The 25,284-nt window shown below is 44.2% G+C and overlaps 1 protein-coding gene across 1 annotated transcript in view; it reads right to left on the bottom strand.

Annotated features, from left to right (window-relative positions):
• Positions 1 to 4,981: 4,981 nt before the first annotated feature.
• The window catches only part of FBLN1 (fibulin 1), a 53,972-nt gene continuing 33,669 nt past the window's right edge, over positions 4,982 to 25,284 (bottom strand). Inside the window, exons 15-17 of the mRNA XM_081913299.1 lie at positions 23,199 to 23,341; positions 22,026 to 22,157; positions 4,982 to 7,016 (exon numbers count right to left, since the gene is read on the bottom strand). Coding sequence (XP_081769425.1) covers positions 6,877 to 7,016; positions 22,026 to 22,157; positions 23,199 to 23,341 — 415 coding nt within the window. The 3' untranslated portion in view covers positions 4,982 to 6,876. The remainder of the gene's footprint in view (positions 7,017 to 22,025; positions 22,158 to 23,198; positions 23,342 to 25,284) is intronic.

Below are 25,284 nucleotides of genomic sequence, written 5' to 3'. Positions count from 1 at the left end.
CATTATTGGCCAATGTTGCAAATGCCTCAGGGCCCCCAAAATATAAAATGATGATGACAGTTTGTTGGTGCTGAAAGGATAAATTGGCAGTGATTACTTTGCAGTCCGTGACAGTACTAAAGTACTGATTAATGGTTCTGCTGTGTAGGTGGATTGTACATTACAAACTTGCAGTTAAGGTTTACCCGGAGTTTCACTCCCAGAACCTCCATTAATTAAAACATTTGGATGAGTTAATTTACTCATGGTCATAGTTGATTGATGGATTGCTGTCCTCCAACATCTCTCTTTTTCTTCTGGCTCTAGATTTTATTGGTTTATAACTTGTGGTTGCCACTTTGAGTGTGGTTGCCACTTTGAGTATAGGCAGCCTAAATATGAGATAGAAATGTTTTCAACAGTAATAGTTTGGCACCTTCAGGAGGGGTGGTATATGGATGGGGGATCAACACATGTTGAGATTCCTGCATTGCAGTGAGTTGAACTAGGTGACTCAACTCTATGATTCTATATTGAAATAATAACGATAATAAATTTGAGGAAGTCCAGACATGCCCCATGGGAGGTGTGCAGTGTGCATGGATCATGAAACTAGGCTGTACTTGTTTTGTGCATACTTTGCTGCACATGAACTTATTTGTGGTACTTGCAGAAGAGTGTCATTTATATGTGGAATTCACTTTCCTCATACCAAAACAATTTGGCGGGATCTTTATGACTCTCCTTGGTTTGTCTATTACTGTTGCTTTTAAACCTTGAGATTAAGCCTTGCTCCTCATTTTCCCCTCCTCTCTGTCAGAAAATTGTCCATCTTTTGCTTTATTTGCTTTCTCATCTGGAGCATCATTTCTTGAATAATTAATTCAAGAATTAATTATTGTAAGTTCCATTGTCATCTTTACCTGAACAAAAATTATGCACATTCAGTGAAAGACACTGTAAATTTGGAGGGCTTATCAAATATTCAGGGCCAGCATTTCGCCACATAGGAATGGCAAAACATTCTATTCTAATTTCTAAATGCTACACAGCTGGCAACAGTTAAGACACCATCTAATACTTTCTGGTTAGCCTTCCTTAAAGCACATATCGGTAATTTCCAAAGCCTAAACTGCAGTTATGGAGTTATGAAGATATCCATTACTCTGATGCCCTTTTATCATTATTACTGCTTCTGCCCCCAAACTCTGGCAGTCACAAAACAATTCAACTGCAGTATGTAATTTGAAACTGCAGTATGTCACTCCTTATCCGAGGACAGGGTGGTCTTTCAGATCAGCCCCGAGGTTGGTGATAGGGCGGGGAAATCTACTGATTGTTTCACATTTGACCAATGGAGTATGATGAGTCTCTGAGATCATATGTCTTAAGTCATAGCTCATAGGCTGGATCAATGAATGAAAGGGTGAGGAACACATTTGTCTACAGTGCATAAGTAGCAGTGTTGTCATTCGCAAAAAGAAACATCCCAAGCCAGGACGCCCAGCTGTGGGACACCAGCAACTATCAGGACATCTGCAGCATTGATTAAACTGCCAACCATGAAAGACCTTTTCTGGTAGATGAAGGAACACAGCCATGATAAGTTAATACTCTTTGTCAGGAGTGTGTGCAGGAGCCAGGCCCTGTGACCAGTAGGGCTTTGCAGGACTGGGGCCTTCCTGAGTTTGTTCTGGAGAGGCAAGACACGGCCGCACAGGTGAGGCTGATTGGTAATTCACAGCACCTGGTGGCAAGAGCATTTCTCTGTGGCTCTTCACCACAGCAACACATTTCCTGCCTTGCTGTGTTTGGCTTCTTGCTTCCTGATCCTCGGACCTCGGCTTTGTGACTCCTTGCTTCTCGACCCTCGGACCCTTGACTTCGTTACTCCCTGCTTCCTGACCCTTTGATCCCTGGCTTCTGGACTCTCGTTCCTGCTCCCACCCCACCATCTTGCCCCCGTTCCTGACGTCCTCAGCTGGGACTTTGATCGCCCGTAGACCAGACCGTGACACCCTTAATCTTTGGAGGCCAAACCGGGGGGGGGGGGCGCTTCACAGAGCTGGATTCAAATCTGAAGGCCACAATCTCAGATAGACTAAGATTAGGTATACCCTGTGTTGTTTGTAGCTCTTGGGGCCTTCAGAAGTACAAAAGAAAGAGGAATCCAGAAGAGGTGTTCCAACAGAGCTGGGTTAACCACTAAGCAAAATAAGGGAGGGGGAGGTGCCACAAAAAAGTTTAATTGCCAGATTTTTAACATTAATTGTCACAAATTGCTCAGCTGAGTGTTCATTTTCTCAATTGAAGTACAGTCACACTTTGGAAGTCAAATGGAATCCGTTCTGAAAGTCTGTTTGACTTCCAAAACGTTCAGAAACCAAAGTACGCCTTCCAAGTGGCTGCAGGAAGCTGTGCCAGACATTCGGTTTCCGAAAATCACTTCTGGGTTTCAATCATTCAGGAGCTGATTTGTTCGGGAGCCAAGACATTTGGGATCCAGGGTACAACTGTATATTAAAAATCCCAACAGAACAACCATGCAACAAGGCAGGCTGAATATTTCTCTACTAAATATAGAAACAAATGTGTTATGTAAGATTAGTTTTGAGGATTTGATGAAAGATTTTGCAATTTAAAAAGCAGGATATAAATAAATATAAATTAATAATAAAGAATATTACTTATAAGTATGATATGAATGATGTGATATGAAGATTCATATAGAGACAAGATTGATAAGAGAAATCTGTGTGAGAGACAGAATAGAGTTCTTTTTCTCAGGCTGAGAAAGATGGGAGCTGTCCCAGGTAGGACCTGGGAAGATGTGGATCACTGTTTGTGAATTGAAGATTAAGATGGAAGGTTGATAGAATATAAAATTTTGGGTTTGGGGGGCTGTTTCTCCCCACCCTCTTTTCTTTTCCTTTCCACCCTTTCCCCTCTTTTTAGATACTAGCTTTGTTTTATTTTTGTTATCCAAATACAAATAAAGTGGAAGTATACGAAAATAAACATTATTTTCCATCTTACTGAAGGTTTTGTTTTATTTCAAAGAATAAAATTTTATTTTACGGTTTATATCTTTCACTAGGTGCATTAGTGCATTGCCTATTTCTGCCTTATGTTGTGGCATCCAGTAGTTGTGCTACTGTAGTGAATTCATTTAAAGGAGGCCTGACCAACAGAGAATTTTTACAGAACAATATAGAGCATCATGTTAACAGAAAAACAAGCTGAAATTGCAGTGACCAAAATGGTGGGTTAAATGCCATGGACAAATTCATGGATACGTGTTTTCCCATTAGACCCACTCAAATTACTGGCATTTATAAATAACAACTACAAATAATCTTATTATATCTTTGTGTAATTTGCCATTACTGTACTTTAAATCAAAGATGGACTTAAAACAGATGAATATTTTGCCCTTCTAAGCATTTTTAAATAATCTAATTTACTTTCTGGCACAATACATGGGCACAAACAAGTACAGTACACGCTTAAAAATTTTGATCAGCCTATCTACTTAGGACATCAGAATAAAACTGCTTGCAATTGTAATATGATATTTTTTAAAGTATGTTACTTCCCAGGAACATGCTGTTTTCAAGGCCCTTTTCCATTATGTATTATTTGGTTAGAAAAGAAGAAAGGGGGGGGGGAGAATTATGTACATTACAGTAATTGATTGGGAGTGATCCCAAAATGTTACAAATCTCTATCCTAATTAAGTAAATACACATATTAAAATAAATAAGTCAGCATGTAAACTGCAATTAAGAAATGCTAATGGAGCAAGATACTGGGGTGGGGAGACCTCTCTAGGGTCTCAGGAATAAGGTTTTCTAAGTCCTGTTAATTAAAAATAAGCACAGCCCTTCTGCTATACATTAAACTATTCATTTGCTTTTGAATATTTTTTTAATTTAAAAAAATCTAAAGAAATAGTAGATCTAGGTTATTACGTATCTCAAGTAGCTGGGAATTATCTTCATTTGGTTCACCGGTGACCTGAGCATAGGATGTATTTTCTTTTTTATATATAAAAAAAGCTGGCTACTATAGAAGCAAGCATTGCCTTGAAATTCTGGCACGTGTGAACATGAGCTTCAGGGACCCCAGAAATTCCATGCAAGCAGATAATGCTCTGCACACTTCAGTCTAGCAAGCAATGCTCTGTATGTACACCCTCACTGTCCCAGCATGGTCATAAGATATACTTCTAGCTTCAGTGTCCTCTAAAGCTTTTAAAAGAAAGATGCAGCTTGCTCACTTGCAAGACTCTCCTCACAAGATTGATTTGCTTGGAGGAGCAGCCTTGGAGGGGGATGTATTTGTTCCCAACGGCCAGAGGTGGTACCATCTTTTTGGTGATGGAATGGAAGTCAACCCAGCTGGCTCCTCCTACTCTAGATGTCCAGCCTCCCCTGTTGCTAGGAAATATTTCCACTCCACAAAATGGGCAGAACGGGGAACAGTGGAACTGCCTCCCCTTCTCTGGTATCTACAGGAAAAGAGGTAGGGTCCCCATCCGCTCTCTGGCTGCTCCCTGCCAAGGACATTCTCTGCACCAGTGTTTTTCAAACTTGGGTTCTCAGCTGCTGTTGAACTACAACTCCCATCATCCTTGACTACTGGACTTGCTAGCTAGGGATGATGGGATTTGTAGTCTAACAACAGCTGAGGGCCCAAGTTTGAGAAACACTGCTCTGCACCTACTGCTCCACATCTGCCTGGTCAGACCAATAGACCATGGATGGATGGCAATCTTCAGAGGTTCCACTAATGATTCTTAACATTAACTTCTGTTTTAATTCTCTCCCTCACTTCTCTCTCTCTCTCTCTCTCTCTCTCTCTCTCTCTCTCTCTCTCTCTCTCACCCACACACACCCACACACCCACACACCCCTTAACTCTTGACTGCTTATTCCTTATGATGCACATTGTGAATATTCAGTTATATTGTTAAAATTAAGGGAACTTGGATGAACAACTGTTAAAAAAAGAAAAAGTTTATTTTCCTAAAAACGATACATGGTTGAGAGAAACTGTAGATACAAACAACACTCATTTATTGAGTTTCATTACATTATTGGGCCATACTTCAGTATGATACATAAGAAGCCACATACACAATTGCTCCAACCCAGCAAGAAGCCCTCCTGTGTGCATAATGGTGGCCTAAATCCATGCTCACCTGAGCCCTGGTGGGAGGACTCATTGGGATGTGCCTCAGTGTGATGTCCACCCACATCTGGAGCCACCAGCTGTTCTGCAGCCTATCACTGCAACTGGATTGGGTCCTTCACCATGACTAATTTTAAAAATAATTTTAGCTTCTAAAACACCAATCCCAATCTAGTATGTATCCACAATAGGGACGTACTATTTCTATGTACATATCTCTGCTGCTGGATCATGGCATAAAGGTTTCGAATTACTTGGTTCCACTGCACTGTTGATTTCATTCTAGTTTGTCACCAAAGAAATGGGGATCTCAAAAGCCACTAAAAGTAGTATAGTCTAGAGGATGGGAGTCAGAACCTGCCATCCCTGGACAGCTGTCAGGGCCCCCCACTCTGGAAGGGCCCCCTCCTTTTCTACCCTAAGAGGCGTAACTCTAGGGTAGTATCTGGGATCTGCAATGCCTTGAGCTGTTAACGCCTTTGGGGATCTTGCAGATTAAGGAGTACCAAATTCACGCATTTCCCCCTTCAGTTCTAAACCTTCAGGATGCACAGCTAAAAGAAGATGGAGAAAGGGCCTGCAGCCCTACCTTGGGCAAGCTCAAAAAAGATTATTGCTTGTTCCTGTTGCACTTTTTTTTTGTTTGCTTTAAGCAGAAAGCTCTCCTGCCATATCACAGACTGCTTTTGAAACTCTCCTCTGTTTTAAAAGCAGACTGCATTGTGACATGAGAGGTTTCTGTTTGGGGGAAAACCCAAAGTGCCATTTGGACTTTGGATCCAAGACAATGAATCATGAGCACATCCTTCTCTTAGCGGCTGATTTCACATCAGGTACCACATGTTAAATGACATTTCCCCCAATACTGGGGTCATTTAGCCCCTCAATACCTTGGCATATACAGTGTTTATTTTTCTACCATTTACTTTAGTTGGGGCCTACCTGATGCTAATGCCTTTTAATGAAACTTTCAGATTAAAAAACCCCAAAATACACACCTATTTTGAAGCACCAGAGAACTCCACCCACCCGCCCCACTCATTGCAAGAGAATATATGTGGAATATGTGTGGCGGAGGGGTCATTTTCGAGGTCAGTTATGCCCAGTGCTATTTTCCTAAAAGAAGAGGTGCCAGAACTCACAAGAAACGCCTCCCTTGTTCTCTTATAACGGCATTGGTGCCGACCTGAGAGGTGCCAGAACTGAGCTGAACAAAAGCCCTGGTTGTGCCCAAATTCATCAGAGGTGATTTCTGGATTTTTACAATGAAAAAATTAATTTGATAGCCTGGCAAGGTATTCAAGAAGGTGGAAGTAGGGAGGGTGAGGGCAGGCAAGGCTCTGATCCTGCAAAATCTTGCACGCAGCACCCTGCCTAAAAAACCTCAACAAAACAGAATTTAAAACCCCATAGAAGGGCAGGGAGCTGGACACACTGCTTATTTGTATATACAATCCAGCTAGATCAGACTCAAAGGTTATTGCTCCATCCTACTTCTATTTTAGATAGTTCGCTATTGGTCCTTTAATTAAACTATAAACCAGAAATGTTACTTGAAAAAGAAGCTATTTGGTCTCACTCCCAACCCCAAACCCCATCTCACCCCTCCCTGACCCCAAAGGTAGGTCTGCATAATGTTTCTATGGGTTTGTGGTAGAGTTTCACTTGGAAGCTCTCCTGCTTCCACCCAGGTGGCGAGGTGGATCAGAACCAGTACTCCGAAACAAAGATGTGCACGTTGACAACGTTGCGGTGTGAGACAACCCCTCCAATGACGTAGTTCATCTCCAGCTTCAAGGTAGCATGGAAGGGGCCAATGATGGGTTTCACCTGGCGAACCACACCTGTGGGTTGAGGAGGAGGAAGAAGAAGAATTAGTGCCACAAATATAACTGGGATCAGCTCTGCCATACTAATGCCCTTAGTCCTTCTGGTCATTTCATTTCCCGCAGGGGATGTGGCTATTCAATTCTGTGGCCTTTGGGTTATGGAGCGTCACAAGCTTCCAGCCTATCTCCCAGGCTGTGCAACAGGCCATAGTCATCATGCATGTCCTGCTTGCAGAATTATAGAAGAGTCGTGTTGGGAGGGACCACCAAGGGTCATCTAGTCCAATCCCTTGCAGTGCAGGAACCCCTTCAGGTTAGATTCCTGTAATATTCTGTAGGAAAACCTACCTTTGGAGGCAAGTTGGAAAACTTCAGTTTGCCTACAATGCGACTACCAGGGTGTTGACAGGAAGAATGGGGCCTTTAGGAGAGGTGTTCTGCTGTTTTAGCAGTCTGTTTCAGAGGACTGGTTTTTATTTTAAAGTAATTTGGGACCAGAGGATTTTAAGCACTGCTCCCAACCACATGAAATGACACGGTCATGAAGATCAATTCATTGATGCCCTGCTCCAGGTGGTGAAGACAAGAAGCTGTGGCAGCAAGGAAGTTTAGAAGACACCATGGAGAAAAATGCCACTATGAATGTAGTTTCTAAAGAGAAGGGTCGGCTGAATATGCTGCAAACAAAGAGCCATTTGCAGATGTGTTCACAATGCCTCTGAGAGCGCCTGTGAGGTGGCTTCTCGCCCTTCGCACCCCAGGCTAAAACCTTCGTCTTCCATGGTGTCTTTGGGCGAGTTTTGCTGGTCCTCATCTCCAGCAGAATAAGGCCTAAGTAGATGTAGAATAACCAAATTAACCAAATCCAGAAACGTGTCTACCTCATGGAGGCTGTACACAAAGTGAGCGGCTCAGAGGTTGAGAAAGTATTAAAGACACTGTTTTTTTCTTTTTCTTAAGCACATAGGGACGTCAATGGGCTTTGTTTTCTTCCTTATACAAAAAGAAAAAGTTCAAGTTTGCTCTCCACTACCACAAGTGATGAAAAGTTCCACGGACCGTGTAGCAGAAGATTTTTGTTTGCTTGTACGCCAGTGTGGTGTAGTGGTTAAGAGCGGTAGACTCCTAATCTGGGGAACCGGGTTCGCGTCTCCGCTCCTCCACATGCAGCTGCTGGGTGACCTTGGGCCAGTCACACTTCTGTGAAGTCTCTCAGCCCCACTCACCTCACAGAGTGTTTGTTGTGGGGGAGGAAGGGAAAGGAGAATGTTAGCCGCTTTGAGACTCCTTAAAGGGAGTGAAAGGCGGGATATCAAATCCAAACTCTTCTTCTTCTTCTTCTTTATTTACAATGCAAACGCACAACACGGTAGAGGAGTTGACCCTCCTTTCAGCAGATAGTGTAGCCCCTAATGATCCCTTTCACAGCTTCCTAAAGAAAGCAGAATCAGCCAAGGATGCTGCAGCTCCAGCAGCCAGCTCACGGCACGGCACGGCCTCTTTTTTCTTTTTCTCAGGCCAAACTGGGGAGGGGAGAATGCCCCCAAACCATTTCCCTCTTGGCTCCAGAGTATGTCACTTTCTCAAACCTGGGTGTCATTTTAGCTAGCAATAAATTTTTAAACATTTATTATGAAAACTGTAGTGAATGTGAAAGATGCATTAATGGTACTCAACTCTTAAAGGTAAAGGGACCCCTGACCATTCGGTCCAGTCATGACCAACTCTGGGGTTGCGGCGCTCATCTCGCTTTATTGGCCGAGGGAGCTGGCGTACAGCTTCCGGGTCGTGTGGCCAGCATGACTAAGCCGCTTCTGGCGAATCAGAGCAGCGCACAGAAACGCCGTTTACCTTCTCGCCGGAGTGGTACCTATTTATCTACTTGCACTTTCACCTGCTTTTGAACTGCTAGGTGGGCAGGAGCAGGGACCGAACAATGGGAGCTCACCTCGTCGTGGGGATTTGAACCGCCGACCTTCTGACCGGCAAGCCCAAGAGGCTCAGTGGTTTAGACCACAGTGCCACCTGTGTCCCTACTCAACTCTTAACATCTGCCTAATTACAGATAGGTAGCCGTGTTGGTCTGCCATAGTCAAAACAAAAAAAATTCCTTCCAGTAGCACCTTAAAGACCAACTAAGTTAGTTCTTGGTATGAGCTTTCGTGTGCATGCACACTTCTTCAGATACACTAGTAGTTGGAAGGAATTTTTTTTGATCTGCCTAATTAGGCAGCCTTTTAAAAGAAGTTTCCACCATTTATTCATAGAGAGATATTGGAGTGGGAAAGCTCCTAACCCACCCACTTGTTGCACATTTCAAGGTTTGTGTTTTTCAAGGCCAGCCCTCCCATGAGGCAGACTGAAGCACCTGCCTCAGGCAGCAGAATCTCAGTGGAGCACACACCCCCACAGGCCCCCATCCGCCATCACTGGAGAAGCAGCAGTAGGTTCTGGCAAGATCTTGCAAGAGCCCCGCAAAATCTCATGAGATCCTAAAGAGCTCTTGCGAGATCTCACAGGACTCTGCTCAAGATCTTGCTGCTGCTCTTTTCTCACATCTCACTTTTCTGGCAGCGGCATGGGTGCCTCTTCGCACCCCCACCCCCCACAAGGGGCGAGCCCTACTTCCAAAACCTGGAAGCCACCTCTGCACAATCCTGGTAAGCAAGCCAGGGGGGGGGCACCTTACCATTTGATCTCAGGTGCCAAAACAGGATAGGCCACGCCTGGTACTTTCCTCTGTAGAAAATATACTGTTCACAATGGAAACAAGCAACTAAACTTGGAAAAAGACTGTAGCTTTAGAGAAGCTTTGATTGCCACAATGAACACCAATGTTCCTTTCCTTTCATTGTTAAGTTGGGATAAGCAGATTTTTGAAATAATTTAAGAAGAAACCCCCCCACAAAATCCATTTACCAGAAGCTGCAACAGCGGGTTGCAGGTGCTGTCTTATTGATTGTTGAGTTTAATAATAATAAAAAAATAAATATTATTTGTAAGCTGCCCAGTGGATATTTATTGCTGGCTGGTCATATATATTGTTGGGTGGCTATTTTATATATAGTTGCATATAATCTGCCTTTCAAACTGCTTTCTGCTATGAAACCCCCAATACTCTGGGCTCTGGCCTGTGGTTGCCTGACAGCATCTTCTGCTTCTCTCCCTGCAGTTTGCTGCCCTCCGCCATGAACAGAACACATGGCTGACTGTCTCCTACACTGTCAGTTTCTGAAAGTGCAAAATACAGAATAAGGAAGGGTCACATATTCAAAACCTCTGCTGAGCTGAACATTTTGGTATAGAATTGCTTCTTTCAGTTATTAGAATCCAACAGTGGCATTTAATTTGGAAGGAAACGTACAGTTTAAGGAAGGATTATTTGATATGTGTCCCATTTAGATCTTAGTTGAGGTCATGTTTCAAAAGTGGAGAGCTCGGCAGCGTGTATGGCATTCCAGAAGCAGTCTCCTACCAATTCCCTAAGAACACATTGGCTTAGGATCTGATGGGAGAGATAAACGTTTGCTTATGCCAGCTGTCAGCACCCTTTTTTCTGAATGCCGTGATGACCTTAGAGTTTTGTCCTACTTAAATACTGACTAATATCTTCAGCATGCTGAGAAATAGCAGACTTTTCACCACATTCATTTTGCTTGCCATATTCCATAAACACACCTCTCTTTTTAAGCATCCTTTCCCCCCAGTCCCTAAAACGTTACACATAAGATTCATTTCCTTGGACGGATTCCCCTCCCTTATAAAATTGACTTGTATTGGCAGGAACTGAGACGGGGGTGGAGGGTTAGGGAATCTCCCTGGAATACAGCCCTGGTTATGGAAGCGTGTTCTCTCTTTGGCATTATCTTCTAACCTATAACCCATGAATCCATAGGATGCAATCATTTAATTCAGACAATTTCTTTCCCACTCTGCATATGCCCTGGTCAGTAGGCAAGGTGGGGCCCCTCCTTGATCTAGTCAGAGATGAAGCAGCCATGGCTTCTCCTGTCTATTCCTCCTCTGCTCTTGTTATCCTGTTATCCTCTCCTGCCTGACATCTTGCTTATTGCAATATTCAGGATACTGGAGTGGAGGCGGGTCAAGCTGGAAGAGACATGGCTGCCTAGCATACATTTTGGAGGCAGATTTGGAGTCCTAGTAGAATAGCAACTCATTTTTCGTCAGGGCTTTGTTTGAAACTACACAAAGGCTGAAAGGTCAGCAAAAATCAGATCATCCCCCCCCCCCCGAAAAAACCACCACTAGTGTGAACTGGGAAATGGAATATATATCAAATAATCTTTCCTTAAACGCCACTGTTGGATTCCAATAACTGAAAGAAGCAACTCTGTACCAAAATGTTCAGCTCAGCAGAGGTTTTGAAGATGTGAACCTCTGTTATAGCATCAACACTGGGGACAAGCTAAAGAGGTTAAAGAGTCCTGGTAGTCCACTGGCAGCCAGTGCAATACTCTGCCAATTGGGGTCGTGCAATGCCACCTTGCTGCCCTAAGCAGCAAATGGGCAGTGTCCTTGTAGCAACTGGTCTTCAAGGGAAGTCCAATATAGAGGGCATCTCAGAAATACAACCGGGAAGTTCTCAGAGGCTGGATTACTGTAGCCAAGTTACCTCCATCTAAATCTGAAACTGGGCATAGGCCTTCCTCCCAGTGAGGCCACATGGACTTCCAGTGACAAGGTGGGTCTCTTTATCAAGGCCCAATTCAAGGTGCATAATGACCTGAAGAGCTTAGACCCAAAGTACTTTATCTGGTGGCGTCTCTCACACCTGTCAACCCAGGTTCTCAGATCTGATGGGGAGCCCTGTAGGGCATTCTCAGGGGCAGCACCCTGTCTGCAGAATTCCCTCCCTGTACAGATCTGGTGGCCCCAAACTGATTTTCATTCAAGTGACAGCGAAAAACCTATTTATTTGCACAGGCCTTCAGATCATAGAGTGGCCTTACTGAAGGGTGGGGGTCCTCTGGTCTAATGGAGCCCCTCAGGCCTCCTCACCTGGCCCATAAGGCCATTTTTGGCCCATACCACACCCCAGCTGACCTTCACCTGATCACTGGGTCTTGCAAAGCCTCTTGCAAAGTGCTCCACAAGACCCAAGTATCAGCTGGCACTTGGTTCTTTCAGAGCACTTTGCAAGCTGCACATTTCCCCACATAGTTTGATTTCAAACCATAGAGCTGAAAAAGGATCACCGGACATCACCATCAGGTGACTGATAGTTGGATAACCCCACCCTTCTCTCAGTTTTGACCCACGACGATAGGGGAGACAATCTGCTTCCACACCCCTGTCCTATTGAGTCAATTGCAGCACTGATTACTTTATGCCTTTGATTACTGTGTTGTGTGGGACTGTATTACATACCCCTCAACTGTCCTGTTTTAAGGGGGACATCCGGGAATCACAGACGCCAATCCCAGCTTCTGTTTGCATCCTGAGATTTCCCGTTTTTTGTTGTGGTGCAAGCCAGCAGGGTCTCACCAGGGTCCCGGGCCATCCTACTGATGAGCGCCAGAACGCTTTTCATTCCAGCACTCTGACACTTGGCAAAGGTCCAGTGCCAAAGGTCCAGTGCTTGGGCACAACCCTGCTGATGAGCACTGAAGTCCCGTTTTGGGGGGGTGAAAATGTTGGGGTTTTGTTGCGATTTTCAACACCGTTTTTACTGTTGTGTTTTATGGGTAGCTAGCCATTCTGGGAGAGGGGGAAATGCAAGAGCTAAGGCTAAAATAACAACTACAGTTACATGCACTGAAGTTTCACTTTCTGTGCTATGTCAGTTGCTGTGTCAAAGCAAGTGGGACAACATCGCTCTCCTGTCAACAGGTACATTCCAGGCTGGGATGCTGCATCAGTCAACCATGCTGACAGAGCAGCAGATCAGACCTGCCTTTATTCAGACACAGCCTGCCACTCTACGTGCAACAGGGCAAGGCAAGGGCCCTTGGGCCCAGCATGCAGCCTCATCTGAGGACGCACATCAGTGGAACTTGACAACACTGCACTGGAACTCTGGTATACAAATGTTACAAAGCTCAGTGAGTAACTCTTGCTTCGTGAAGGTGCCAAGATGCATATTTCCTGATACAGTCATGTGAATCTCAAGGGCTTGTAAGGCTCTCTTCAAGGCAAGCATGACAAACACCATCATCCTAGTGCCTGGAGAATGACCTGGTCTTCAAGAACCAACCCTGGCAAAAATACTGGATAAAGAGGGGAGACCAGGGCTCAGAGTTTGAAGGCTCACTCTGCCACATTTCTAGTCTGAGGTCAGTCACAAGGCACTTCCAAACCATCACTCTCTTTGCATGGAGGCAATCACATCCTGACAAACTGGTGATTGGGAGGTCTCGTGCAACAAACCCACTTCTCCCAAAGATTGGACTAGACTGTGAGAGTGAGGCACACATGTCAGGTCTCACAGTGAGGGGCCAGAACCAAAAGTGGGAGGCTGGAGAGAGAGAGAGAGGGGGGGGGAATGGGCATTTTCTGCTGAGCTTGATATAAAGATTGTTGGTTTTCTTGGCTAATAACTTTGTGCTCATCCACACTGAAGTTTAATGTGGAGCTGAAGCTTCCTGTGTCTCTTCTATTCTTATTCTTAAATATCCTTCTCATGAAATCATTCTCATTCAAGTGACAGCCACAATTCCTCTCTGATAAATCTGAATTATCCCAATCCGTGAATAATTGCATAAGGGCAGAAAAGTCAATACAAAATTGCACGCTGCATGTGGTGTAGGTGTGGGGTTTTCTTACATGTGTGGTGATGCTTTCCTGCCACACAGCCTGCTACCAAACCCACTACTTCCATTTGGTTTTCATTAGCCAAAGGGAAAGGATACAGCCTTCCTTTGCTCACTGGCTGTTGCTGGAGGGACATCCATGATGTTTCTATTTTTAAAGCAGCTCTTTTGCACAGAACTGCTCTTGCACAAAAAGAGAAAATAAAATTTGGCCTTGCAGGAGGCGGCAAAGAAAGGAAGCAGCAGCAATAAAGGAAATTTTTCTAAAGATGTTTTATAGATGGTACATAACACCTAGCAAAATATTCAAGATGTATAAAACAAAATCCAAAATGTGTTGGAGGTGTAATCAAGCAGAGGGGACGCTGCTACACATGTGGTGGACCTGTAATAAAATTAAGAGCTTCTGGGATATGGTATATGATAACCTGAAGAAAATATTTAAACAAACCTTTATTAAAAAAAAAAGTCAGAAGCTTTTCTGCTGGGCATATTAGACTCCAACATTGCAAATGAAAATAAGAGAATATTCCTGTATGCAACATCAGTAGCGAGAATCTTAATTGGAAAAAAGAGATAGTACCAACAAAAAAAGAGAGGCAAGATAAATTATTGATTACCTTGAATTGGCCAAAATGACAGGTACAATTAGGGGATGATCTAAACAAAAATTCCAAAAAGAATGGGGAAAATATAGAGATTATCTAACATTACTTGTTGCAAGTGCTAGGAGGGCACTGGTTTTAAACTTAGCATTGTTTGTCTTCTCACTCTTCTCCTCATCGGGATTTCTGGTACTGCAGACAGATGCTGAAGGTATTCTTTTGGCTCATTTATGTTGCTGTAAGATATAATTACATTTCCCTCCCTCTTGCCCGCCTTCAAAATATGTCAGCCCCTCAGGCAGTTCACCTTCATGTCTGGTTTCTGCTTGTATTTTGTATCACTTAGCCAGTTTGCTAATAACCTTGCATCTTAAACTTAAAAGAGCCATTCGGTTGTTTAACTCATTCCTCGCAAATACTCCTGAGCTGGCAATATGCGGAGCTGCAGAGCATCCTCCCAGAATCTAGACCTGGAATCCAGCACAGGATCCCCGAGGCCACTAGATCTGAAGTGAAGCAAGCAGATCACTTGAACTATACAAAAGCAGGAGCCAGGAACCTATTCGGGAAAAACTGGCCAACCAAAAGGCTAAATGTTAGCTGCCAATTGCATCAGTTGATGTTGCAGACCCCTGTTTCCTTCTTGTGCCAAAAGTGGACTCTGACATCTTAGCACACACAGACCATGTCAATTAGATGGGACAACGCTCTTAATGCAGCATTTGTGTTTGCATTCATGTCTCACTCAGCTTTCTGGATTTACTAATTTTCTTCACCATACCGTGAAATATTTTGCTTTGGTTAGTTTGGTTGCACTAATTGGGACATACTTAATAAAAATGTGTTGGGCCATATTCAACTGAATCATACCGCTAGTGGAAGCCAGTGCAAGGATTCCCACTAGTGCAACAGGACTTCCCCTCCTCCTGCCCCCCACGCCATCCAGTGGCGTAGCGTGGGGGTGCAGGGGGGCCGGCCGCACCGGGCGCAACATCTGGGGGTTAGGGTTAGGGGGTGCAAATCCATGGGTTAGGGGGCGCAAATCCACGGGTTAGGGGGTGCAAATCCACGGGTTAGGGGGTGCAAATCCACGGGTTAGGGGGTGCAAATTACTTGCCTTGCCCCAGGTGCTGACAACCCACGCTATGCCACTGACGCCATCTCTAAATCTGCTCTGGAGGGTGCAAGAACAGATTAAGCGGGCACGTGGGGAGAGGAGAGAGGGAGAAAATTACACAACACAAGAAAAATCCTTGTGCTGATGGAACATTAGCCTTACGCTGAATATGGAATTTGGAGAGTTCAAACCACACTGCACGTATTGCAAAGAATCTTGTGGCACCTTAAAGACACAGCCTTGCTGCACATTATTTAGTGTCATTTCAGCTTTGGCACAGTACATGGGAACATAAAAACTGCTGGATTGGCCAAAGGCCCATCTAGTCCAGTGTTATTTTTGAACGGTGGTCAGGTTGACTATTTCGGAAGTTTACAGGAAAGGCATAAAGGCAACACCCACGTCTTTTTGACAGTGTATTCAGCTCTACTACCTCTGAACATGGAGGTTCCATCTGTCATAGCTAATATCCATTGATAGACCTATCCTTTTTAAAGAACCTCATCACCACTGCCACATCTCACAGCTGTGGACCATCCAAACTAATCACACGTTGTGTAAAGAAGTGCTTATTTTTACCTGATTCCACTGCCAATCAATATAGCTGGGTAGCCCCAAATTCTAGTTTCAGGGGAGACACAAAGAGAGGGAGCGGAGGGTGGGGGAGAGCAGGATCCTGTTCATAACTGAATAGCATACTCATGTCACCAAGGCTGTGGCAAGCACCACTCCTTGACCATTTCTTGGCTATAAGCCGCACCATGGTGCACACCAGGCCACGTCTGTGTGATTCAATTTACCAAGGAAAATAAAGGGCTAATCCAGAGGATTGGGCCTGGAAGCCATTGCACAATCCCTCCATCATTACCTAGAGATGAGAGCCCAGAATTTCTGAAGAACGAATCCTTTTCCGCTGCTGTGCATTCTAATCCCTGACCAAATTCCAAGAATAAGACTGGGGAAGGGGGCTTCTACATCATCTTTAAACCCTTTAAATGTAGGTTGGGGGGGAGGTGAAGAGACCAAGATACATTGCAGAGAATGTTGTTATTTAACCTCCACAAACTGTGGTTCTGTTGAAAATCATGGGTCCCCACTACTTAGCATTACATTTAAAAAAAGCTCAGATGAGCAGCATCTTATGCACTGAAAGTAATGCTTATGTTGCTGAAATATACTGGGAGTCGTGCAGTGATTTCATGCTCTTTATTGCAGCTTGTAAAAGAGTGATTGAATTCCCGCCCCCCCAAAAAACAAAAACCTCAGGCTTTTATATACATATTTACACAATGAGTCCCGTCTGATTGGCTGATTAACTTCCTCCTGGAGCCTGATTGGTCTTCTCCCGCAAGCCAATCCGTTGTTGCATTCTAGGATCCTACCTGCCTATTGTTCTAGGATCCAAGCTTAGTACATAACAATTTCCTTTGTTCCAAGATTATGCAGTTCAAATATATTTGGGGATTTCACCTATTTTGTGCTATTTTTCATACATATTCCTTACTATTGTCTCCATGATCAGCTGCTTTGGCAGCACAATCTTTTAAGCATTCCAGGTAATTTGGGGTCGCGTTAGGAATGGCGATGCCACAGAACAAAGCAGGTCTTGCCCCCAGTTTGGTCTTAGTCACACTTAGCTTTGATCTGCTCTTTCCAGCCATGTTCTGCTAGTTAAAGCTCCACTTCCAAGCACCCCTTTTCTGCTCCAGAGTTTCCCAGTCTTTAAAGCTGAATCAGAGCAAAGGGGAATCCGTGGAAATCCTCAACTGACATTTGCTCCAATTCAGTGGTAAAAAGTGGTGCATTGTGGGGAAAGCTCAGGGCAAGGGAAAAAAGCACTTGGACACAAAGCCTGCTAAGTGTGAAGAAGCCCTTTGACTCAGCTTCAGTTCAGCATCCCACTCTCTATTCTGTGCCTTCTCTGCAGAGTTAATACCTATGCACAGTTCTGGCTATGCAGATGAAGAGAGGAATAATTATTTTGCTATGCTTTCATAAGGCTAATTGCAGGGCTTAATTTATGCCAGAGCACATCAGGGCGCAGTGCCAGTATCTGTTTTTAGTGCCTAAACTGAACCCTGGAACAGTAAGGCACAAAACCAGATGGCCGTGGATGTAGAGGACCATTGACTCGCCACTGTCTCCTCTTGCATTCGATAAATGCTCTCCTAATACGATTTTGGATTTGTCTGTCTACACTAAAAAGCACAAGTTTGAGAGGTTTACCACTATGTCCCCTGCTTTCTAGGCATGGGTCAGAGTGGTTTTCCTTTTGCCCCACCTCTTTTCCCTGGGAATAGCCACACTTGACCGCTGAATCGGAGCAAGCGTTGATCCAATTCAGTGGTAAAAAGCAGGTTTTCCCAGTGAAAAGAGGCAGGATCAGAGGAAGCAGGAAGAGCCCTGGGGTTTGATTGCTGCGGCAACACTGGGAAAAGGGGTTCCAAAACACACTTGACATCTCCTTTTTCTAGAATGCCATATGCCTGCTATAGGGGCATTCTCCGAATGTGAGCCCCATCATAATATCCTGACGGTGTTGGTTTCAGAAAAAGTTTCCTACTAACAGCAATGTTCAAGGGCAAAAGTTTCATTTTCCATTAACCAAACGTAAGTGTGTAAGTGCCTGGTTGGGGGGGGGGGGGAGAGGAGAGAAAACATCCTGCAGTTGAATGCCCTGCCTGAACACAGGTGGTATTACAGAACCCCAACACAGAGCAGAGGGGGAAAGCTGCATAGTGCTCTCTAATACCCCAGGCTTTAATAGGACCTTTTTGTACAAGCTGAAAACGAATTCTTCACTGACAGCTGGTTAAAAGGTACGAGGGGGGGGCGGAACTAAACAAAACAAAAAGGTATGTAGCAGAAAGTCTGTAAAAAGGCTTAAGGAGAACAAGCTGAGGCTTTACTTCTGTTTACCCTTTCCCCTGGTTCAGCCGTGATTTAAGGCTACAAGGAATATCTTGCAGAATGAACTGCTAAACTTTGGGGCTCCTTGCAAAGGGGCCAGCCAGGTCTCAGAACCCAAGCTTAGAAATCAGCGGGAGAATCCGGCACGTCTAGTTCTTTCCCAGCCTGGTACAGCATGTATATTGTGACCATCACCAGCCTAGGCTAAAGGGAGCTAAATTTTGAGGGCTTGGCTTTAAGGCCTTGCCTTTCATATTATCATAAATGCACAGATAAATCACAGCCAAAATTCACCAGGGCTTAGCCCCAGAAACTGTTTTCTGTGCCAAAGCTTAGAATATTGGGGGGGGGGGGGGGATGGACGACCTAGACAGATAATTTTGCCAAGCATAGTTGTATAGGTGTTCCCTATCTACTACCCCATTTCCATCAGGCTCTGCCCTGAGCCCCCAAATGTGGTGGGGTTTTGCCCACTGATCCCAAAGACAATATCTCTGGCCATTTGCTGTGTTGCACCCCTTCTTCCCTAGTTAGGCTCCAGAACTTTAACCATCGGAGCTTGGGAGACCTGGCAACCCCAGCTGGAAGGGGAGCTTGTCAGGCGAAGAGATTGAGCCATTTAAGCAAAAATAACAAAGAGTGATCCTCATACAGCAGAAAGCAATGAGACAGAACCTGAAATGTCTGTTTACATATCGGTATATATTGTAAACCAATGGTATGATAGTCATCTGGGCTTACAAAGCTCCTCTTTGTTCCCCTCTTTCAACCAGGGGAGCTCAGTGAGGAGGGCACAGAGTGGCCATTCTTCAAAGTGGCATCCGCATCGTGGAATGCACTCCCCAAGGAAACCAATCTCTCCTGTTCCCCTGCCCTTGAACAGTATTTTGCCATCAGGCGAAGACATTTGTGTTCTAAGGATGTTTCCTGTGGACTGATCTGGCTTGTGGGGCATTTTTCACTCAACAGGCTGCTGCTTTTTATTGTTGGCTTTTAGTAACTCTTAAGTACTGGTTGTTACTGGTTTTCAGGAAGGATTCAGTTGCATTCTGGACAATATCAGTTTGTGCAATTGAAGTGGATTAAAGCACTCTGGTGCAGCAATCCACTGGGGGAGAGCACACCACCACCTTCCACAGTTAGAAAAGGGAGGAGGAAATGCATTAAAATGTATCGTGGGGAAATGATTGGTTGATGGTAAAATGTATAATCTCCCAACAAACCAATTGGAATGGATGTTCAATAAAGAGCAGGCATTGTATAACTGCTGCATAAAATCAGGATAAAGGCTCAGTAAACGGGTCACCTGAAGGAGCTGTTCATTTTCAACTTGTGCAGGTGCCTTGGGTGCCATTTATAGTGGTTAATGCAGATAAAAAGAACTACTCAAGATGTAAGAACTGCCTCTTCCCATGCCATGTGCTTCTCTTGCCCTCAGCATCAGAGATCTGATCATCTTTTCCTGCTGCTGACTGAAATTTGCCAGACAGCCATGCGTGAAAGTGCTTTTTCAGTCTCTAGCTGCACCTCCATCGTACATCCCAGGGAAGGAGGACAGCTACTGACATCTTTGATTCTTTTCCTGGCTGGCAGCTCAGGGGAGTTTTGGAGAAATTGGTCCTTCGATCCTTACTATAGTTTTTCTGTCTGCTTTATTCCAGTTGTTATCAGCTACTGTGGATGTCAAATTTTGGACAGAAACGTGGGGCAATTTTTAAACAGTATCTAAAAGTTTCAAGCCGTAGCCCAGCATTGCCCAACCTGGTGCCCCTCCGGATGTTGGGCTCCAGTTCCTGAGCCTGGAGGGCCACCGGCTGCTCTGCAAAGCCATGCAGATAACAGCAGGCCTGGTTTTCAAAGGTTTGGGATGGCAAAGCGTAGGGATTGGCATCCTGTGTGGAGCTCTTTTTTATCCTGTTTAAGCGAATGGTTGCCATTCACTTCTGTGGGAAAAGCTAAGGCCCTGGACTTGTGGGTGCTCTTGGTGAAGAGAGGGAAGCCTGAGAGAGATGCTGTGAGGAGAGACAAGGTTCAGGTCACAGAGAGAAATACCTTCTTCTCCAGGAGCACCCACAAGTCCTTCCATTGACCACAATACAATAAAGAGCCCCACCCATCACAGCAAAAAGCAGGCCAGTAGCATATAAATAAGGAAAGCAAAGAACCCCGTCCACCATTTTTACATAATCTTTATCATAAACACAAAACAACCCTCCAGTTATTTAACTGTCGTTTTCATCAACAAACTCTGTTTAAGACGTGGGAGCTTATAAGCCTGCATTAACATGTTGCCTCTTGGCATGCAGCCTCACATTTCTGCTCGATAAATTATGAAATAAACCTAGATTTATGTTACAAGGATTTGGGTTGCTACAAGACAGGAAAGCCAACAGCGCCACCTTCAGGCTGAGCTACAAAAGGGTCCTCTCTCTGTGTCATGCGGCTCAATGTGGTGCCTTCCATAGTTCCAGTTACAGATAGGTAGCTGTGTTGGTCTGCCATAGTCAAAACAAAAAAAATTCCTTCCAGTAGCACCTTAAAGACCAACTAAGTTAGTTCTTGGTATGAGCTTTCGTGTGCATGCACACTTCTTCAGATACATACCAAGCTCATACCAAGAACTAACTTAGTTGGTCTTTAAGGTGCTACTGGAAGGATTTTTTTTGTTTTGACTATGGCAGACCAACACGGCTACCTATCTGTAACTCTCTCTGTGTGGCAGCTATTTCACCCCAGTGCAGCTTCTAGCAATATTTATTCAAGAAACTAATATCCATATAAGTTCAAAGCAAAAATACAGAAGGACTCTTGTTATGTGACCATCACCAAGATAACTAGTCCAACTCTTGCAATGTGCACAAAATAGCAGCCTGGTCTGCCCAGATACCAGCAGCAGCAGCAGCGACAACGTTAGTAGGAATAGTCACATTCAGTAGATATGTGCATTGCTTACACTGAAGCCTCTTAGGGAGGGTTACTGTTTCATTCTCGTTCTTGTCTTTATTGTGTGTTTTGTGTTTTTATCTTGTATTTTTATGCTGTGGACCGCCCTGAGATCTATGGATGAAGTGTGGTATACACAATTAATTAAGAATACACATATACAGCATAAAAATCCAATTTAAAATACAATTGCTTCTCAATAGCTAACCCCACCATCATCCTCAGGCTGGATGACCAATGAACAGAAGTGATTGGAGGTTTATCGCGGCAACATCTAGACAGCCACAGGTTTTCCTTCTCTAGATAATTGCAGATCACCATGCAGCTTCTTGTGTTGTTTTTGTTCAGTAACAATATTACAACAATTTAGGAAAGAGATACACATGCTTGAGCTTCTTCAGCTTTGCCTGTGTACTCCATACATTCACTTGGTGGCACTGAACAGAAAAATATCGTTGTTTTTCAAACAGGGGAGGCAAAAAGTATCATTTGATTTGATATTGTGATTTCATTTTTATTTATTTAATTTGCTTGAAAGATGCCTTGTAGGATTTGTAACCCTAAAGGCTAGGTGTATATAATGGGTATAAATAAATAAAAATTAATAAAGGATGCAATAAGCCAATGTTTATTGATTATTCCCTTGAATTCAATAATAATAGGAGAACTTTTTCCTCACCCACAGTGATGCCATCCATGTAGCGCTTGATGATGTCAAAGGAATCCCGCAGATTTCCTTCGGTGATGTCAAATATGATGTCTGCCTGGTTGCCTGGGTATGCTGGCGTGATGGCTCGAAGGAAAATAATCTCTGAGGGGAAAGATATTGGAAGTAAGTTAAAAATGGCAACAATAAAACATTTAAATCACTGCAGTACAACCTATTCAGCAACTGCAAATCAGAAAAGTTAAAGCAGAGAAATAAGAAAGCAAGATTATACTTCAGGTTGTCTTCTCCTTCATGAGACTTACAGAAAAGTCTTGCTGGGGTGGAAGGGCAGGAGCTGTGACTTAATACTGCAAGAGGAGTACTAAGACCCTGGAATGACAGAGCCTCATCCTGCAGCCTAGAACAGGGCTCAGCAACCTTTTTCAGCCCTGGGCCGCTCCACCGTCCCTCAGAGCTTGTGGTGGGCCAGACTATATTTGGGGGAGGGGAATGAATGAATTCCTATGCCCCACAAATAACCCAGGATGCATTTTAAATAAAAGCACATATTCTACTCCTGTAAAAACATGCTGATTCCCGGACCATCCGTGGGCTGGATTGAGAAGGTGATTGGGCCGCATCCGGTCCCCGGGCCTTAGGTTGCCTCCCCCTGGCCTAGAACCTGCACAGGTGTGTTAATTAATTCCCTCCCCCCATCATCTGCAACTCTGCAGAACCATCTTGCCCTGAGAGGAGGAGAGAAAAAGCCATTACAGCCTCTTCAGGGTCTTTTCAATTTTATTGTGTTTTTTGTAAAACAACAACAACTTCTACAACATTTTTTCCATTTCATTGATACTTATTGTTGTAATAATATTATGTAAATCGCTTTTTGAAGTCAGCCTGAAAAGGAGTACAGTATATTAATACCTGAAATAAAATAAAACCATAAAAGGAAGCAATTTAGGCATAGGTCCCCTGCTATATGACTGCTGTGCTACGTTCCAGCAACAGGGGCATTGGGGGGGGGGGGACTCTCTGGGGTGCAAACCCAGCAATGGGTCTGGAGGTCCTGGGCTGCCCAGAAGACCAGACCTTCTCAGCCTTGCTATGCATTTGGCTCTTAGCAATTCTTTCTGTAGGTGGAGCTTCTGGGATGTTTATCTCATAGGCTACTTCTACAGAGTGAGGGAAAGCGTTTACCTTCAGGCCTCGTGAAATCCCTGAATGTGGGCAATGAAATGACCGTGTGGGAAATGGTGTGAACTGGATCTAACATGCAGTTGACGTCATTTGGTCGGCAGGACTTAATGCAGCGAACAGTGTCTGTCTTCTCATGTCTGACTCTGAGGGAGAGAAGGGAAAGACAAATATGGAACATTAATTCACTTGTGTCGCATTGCAAGGGTCAAACAAGCAAGGTGCAGTAAAGATGGAAATTATTATTTTAGATCCTGGTCTCACTGTGAAACACTATGCATATGTATATTTTTCTTAGCCTCTGGGATCTGATCTATGTTTTGGACATCCATCTTACACTGGACTAATTCTAAAGGCAACTTGGGTAGAGCTAACTACCACTGGGTCAGAAAAGCTACAAGTCACAAAAATTGTTTGAAGAAATTGCCCTGGACAGTCAAGTCCAATGACCACCTGGACAGCTTCTTCACCCTGTACCAGAATCCAGGCTTTGACCTGATGTGGGCCCCACCGTTGTCCTGCCTGCGTAGCAGAATTTTTGAAATCTGAAGTTGGCAACTTCCACCAGTAGGACTGGACGGTTTATGAAGATCTGCATTTTGGAAGACCAAGGGAGAAGTGATCGGCTTTGCTATGTTCAAGTAATGAGTTTTTGGACTGGGAACTCTTTTGATACTTTATGCTATCATAAGTCCCTGATCCCTTGGGAGAAGGTGAAATATAAATAGAATAAAGCATAGAACTGCCTAATTATGGAACAAAAACAAAAATCGACTGTAACAATTTCCCTACTTTTTCTGCTCAGAACGGTTTCAGTGTTTTGGACTTGGCAACAGTCATCCTTGGACCAGTGGCAAGATGAGAGTAAGATAGCATCTTGCTATTTATTGAAGCTGAAAAAAATGGTCATGGCTGACTACCAGCAGGAAGCAATCATTTCTTCAAAGGATCCATAACTAAAGTTTGGGGGAAAGGTTGGAGTTGGAACTAAGCTGAAGATGTGAGATGAAATTGTGCTTTTACCGGGAAGGGGGGGGGGGGCTTCTGAGGTTGCTCTGGGGTTTTCGTTGCAGATTTTATCTAACTCCTTTGTGTGCAAGTTGAACTCTTTCCAGGTAATGTTGTGGGTAGCATAAGAATATTACAACTGAGCAGGTGTTAGCAGGGAGCCAAGAAGAATAGATTGGCTGCATGACTAATATGCAACCATTTCATTTAAATTTCCATTCCCACACCAGCACCATCAGAACAGATCTTTTTAAAAATGTTGCCAGCATTATTCATCCATAACCTAAAGCCAATTTGTCCCAAAAAACTACTTAGGGTGGATTCTCATGAACAATTTTTTAACTGAATTCAAGGCACATCCACTCCCAACCCCCCAAACCACCAATGGTTTTATGATATGGAAAGCGAGAGAGGAGGACGGGAGAAGCTGCTGCCACCAAGGCCAGTTCTGAGGGGCAGGCAGAGGGCAGGGAGTAAGGGGGAGCCGAGCACAAGGAGTCTTGCTTAAAAAAAATGCTTTGTGCATCTGCACCTAATCTTGCCCCTTTCTAAAATGTATTTATTAGTGTGTGTTTTTCTTTTTGTAAATTTACCAAAGAATAAAATAAAACCGGGATTAAGGGGTTTTCTCAGGGTGGTGGAGGATACATGTGCCCTGCTGTTGGCGTAGTGGTGGTGGAACTGCTCTGCAGGGGGCACAAACAATGGGGGGGGTGAGGAGGGTCAGTGGGAGGGAGGGAGAAATGTCCCTATTTTCATCTGAGGAGTGTTGGAGGGTATGCAGCATCAGTAAGTGGAAGAAACAAGGGTTGAGGGGGCCTCGTGTGGAGAAGCCAGAGCCCAACCTAGTGAAATGGTGTAGTGTATGAGGCTGCTAACTTTAGCCCTTCCTTTTGGACCAGAAAGGATAAAGGATATGCCACATCAGCCCCTGTATAGCAGGCAATCTTCAGCCTCTGCGCTGGCCAGGCCTGGTGTAAACACGTAAGAACATAGGAGCCTGGCTGCTGGATCAGGCAGTGGCCCCTTTAGTCCAGCATCCTGGTCTCACAGCGGCCAAGCCAGATGCCTCTGCAAAGCC

Source organism: Podarcis melisellensis, assembly GCF_964234715.1.
Source record: "Podarcis melisellensis genome assembly, chromosome: 5".
In the NCBI taxonomy this organism is placed as follows: Eukaryota; Metazoa; Chordata; class Lepidosauria; order Squamata; family Lacertidae; genus Podarcis; species Podarcis melisellensis.
The sequence above is the reverse complement of the archived record's forward strand: the minus strand, read 5'-3'. Positions and strand labels throughout refer to the sequence as shown.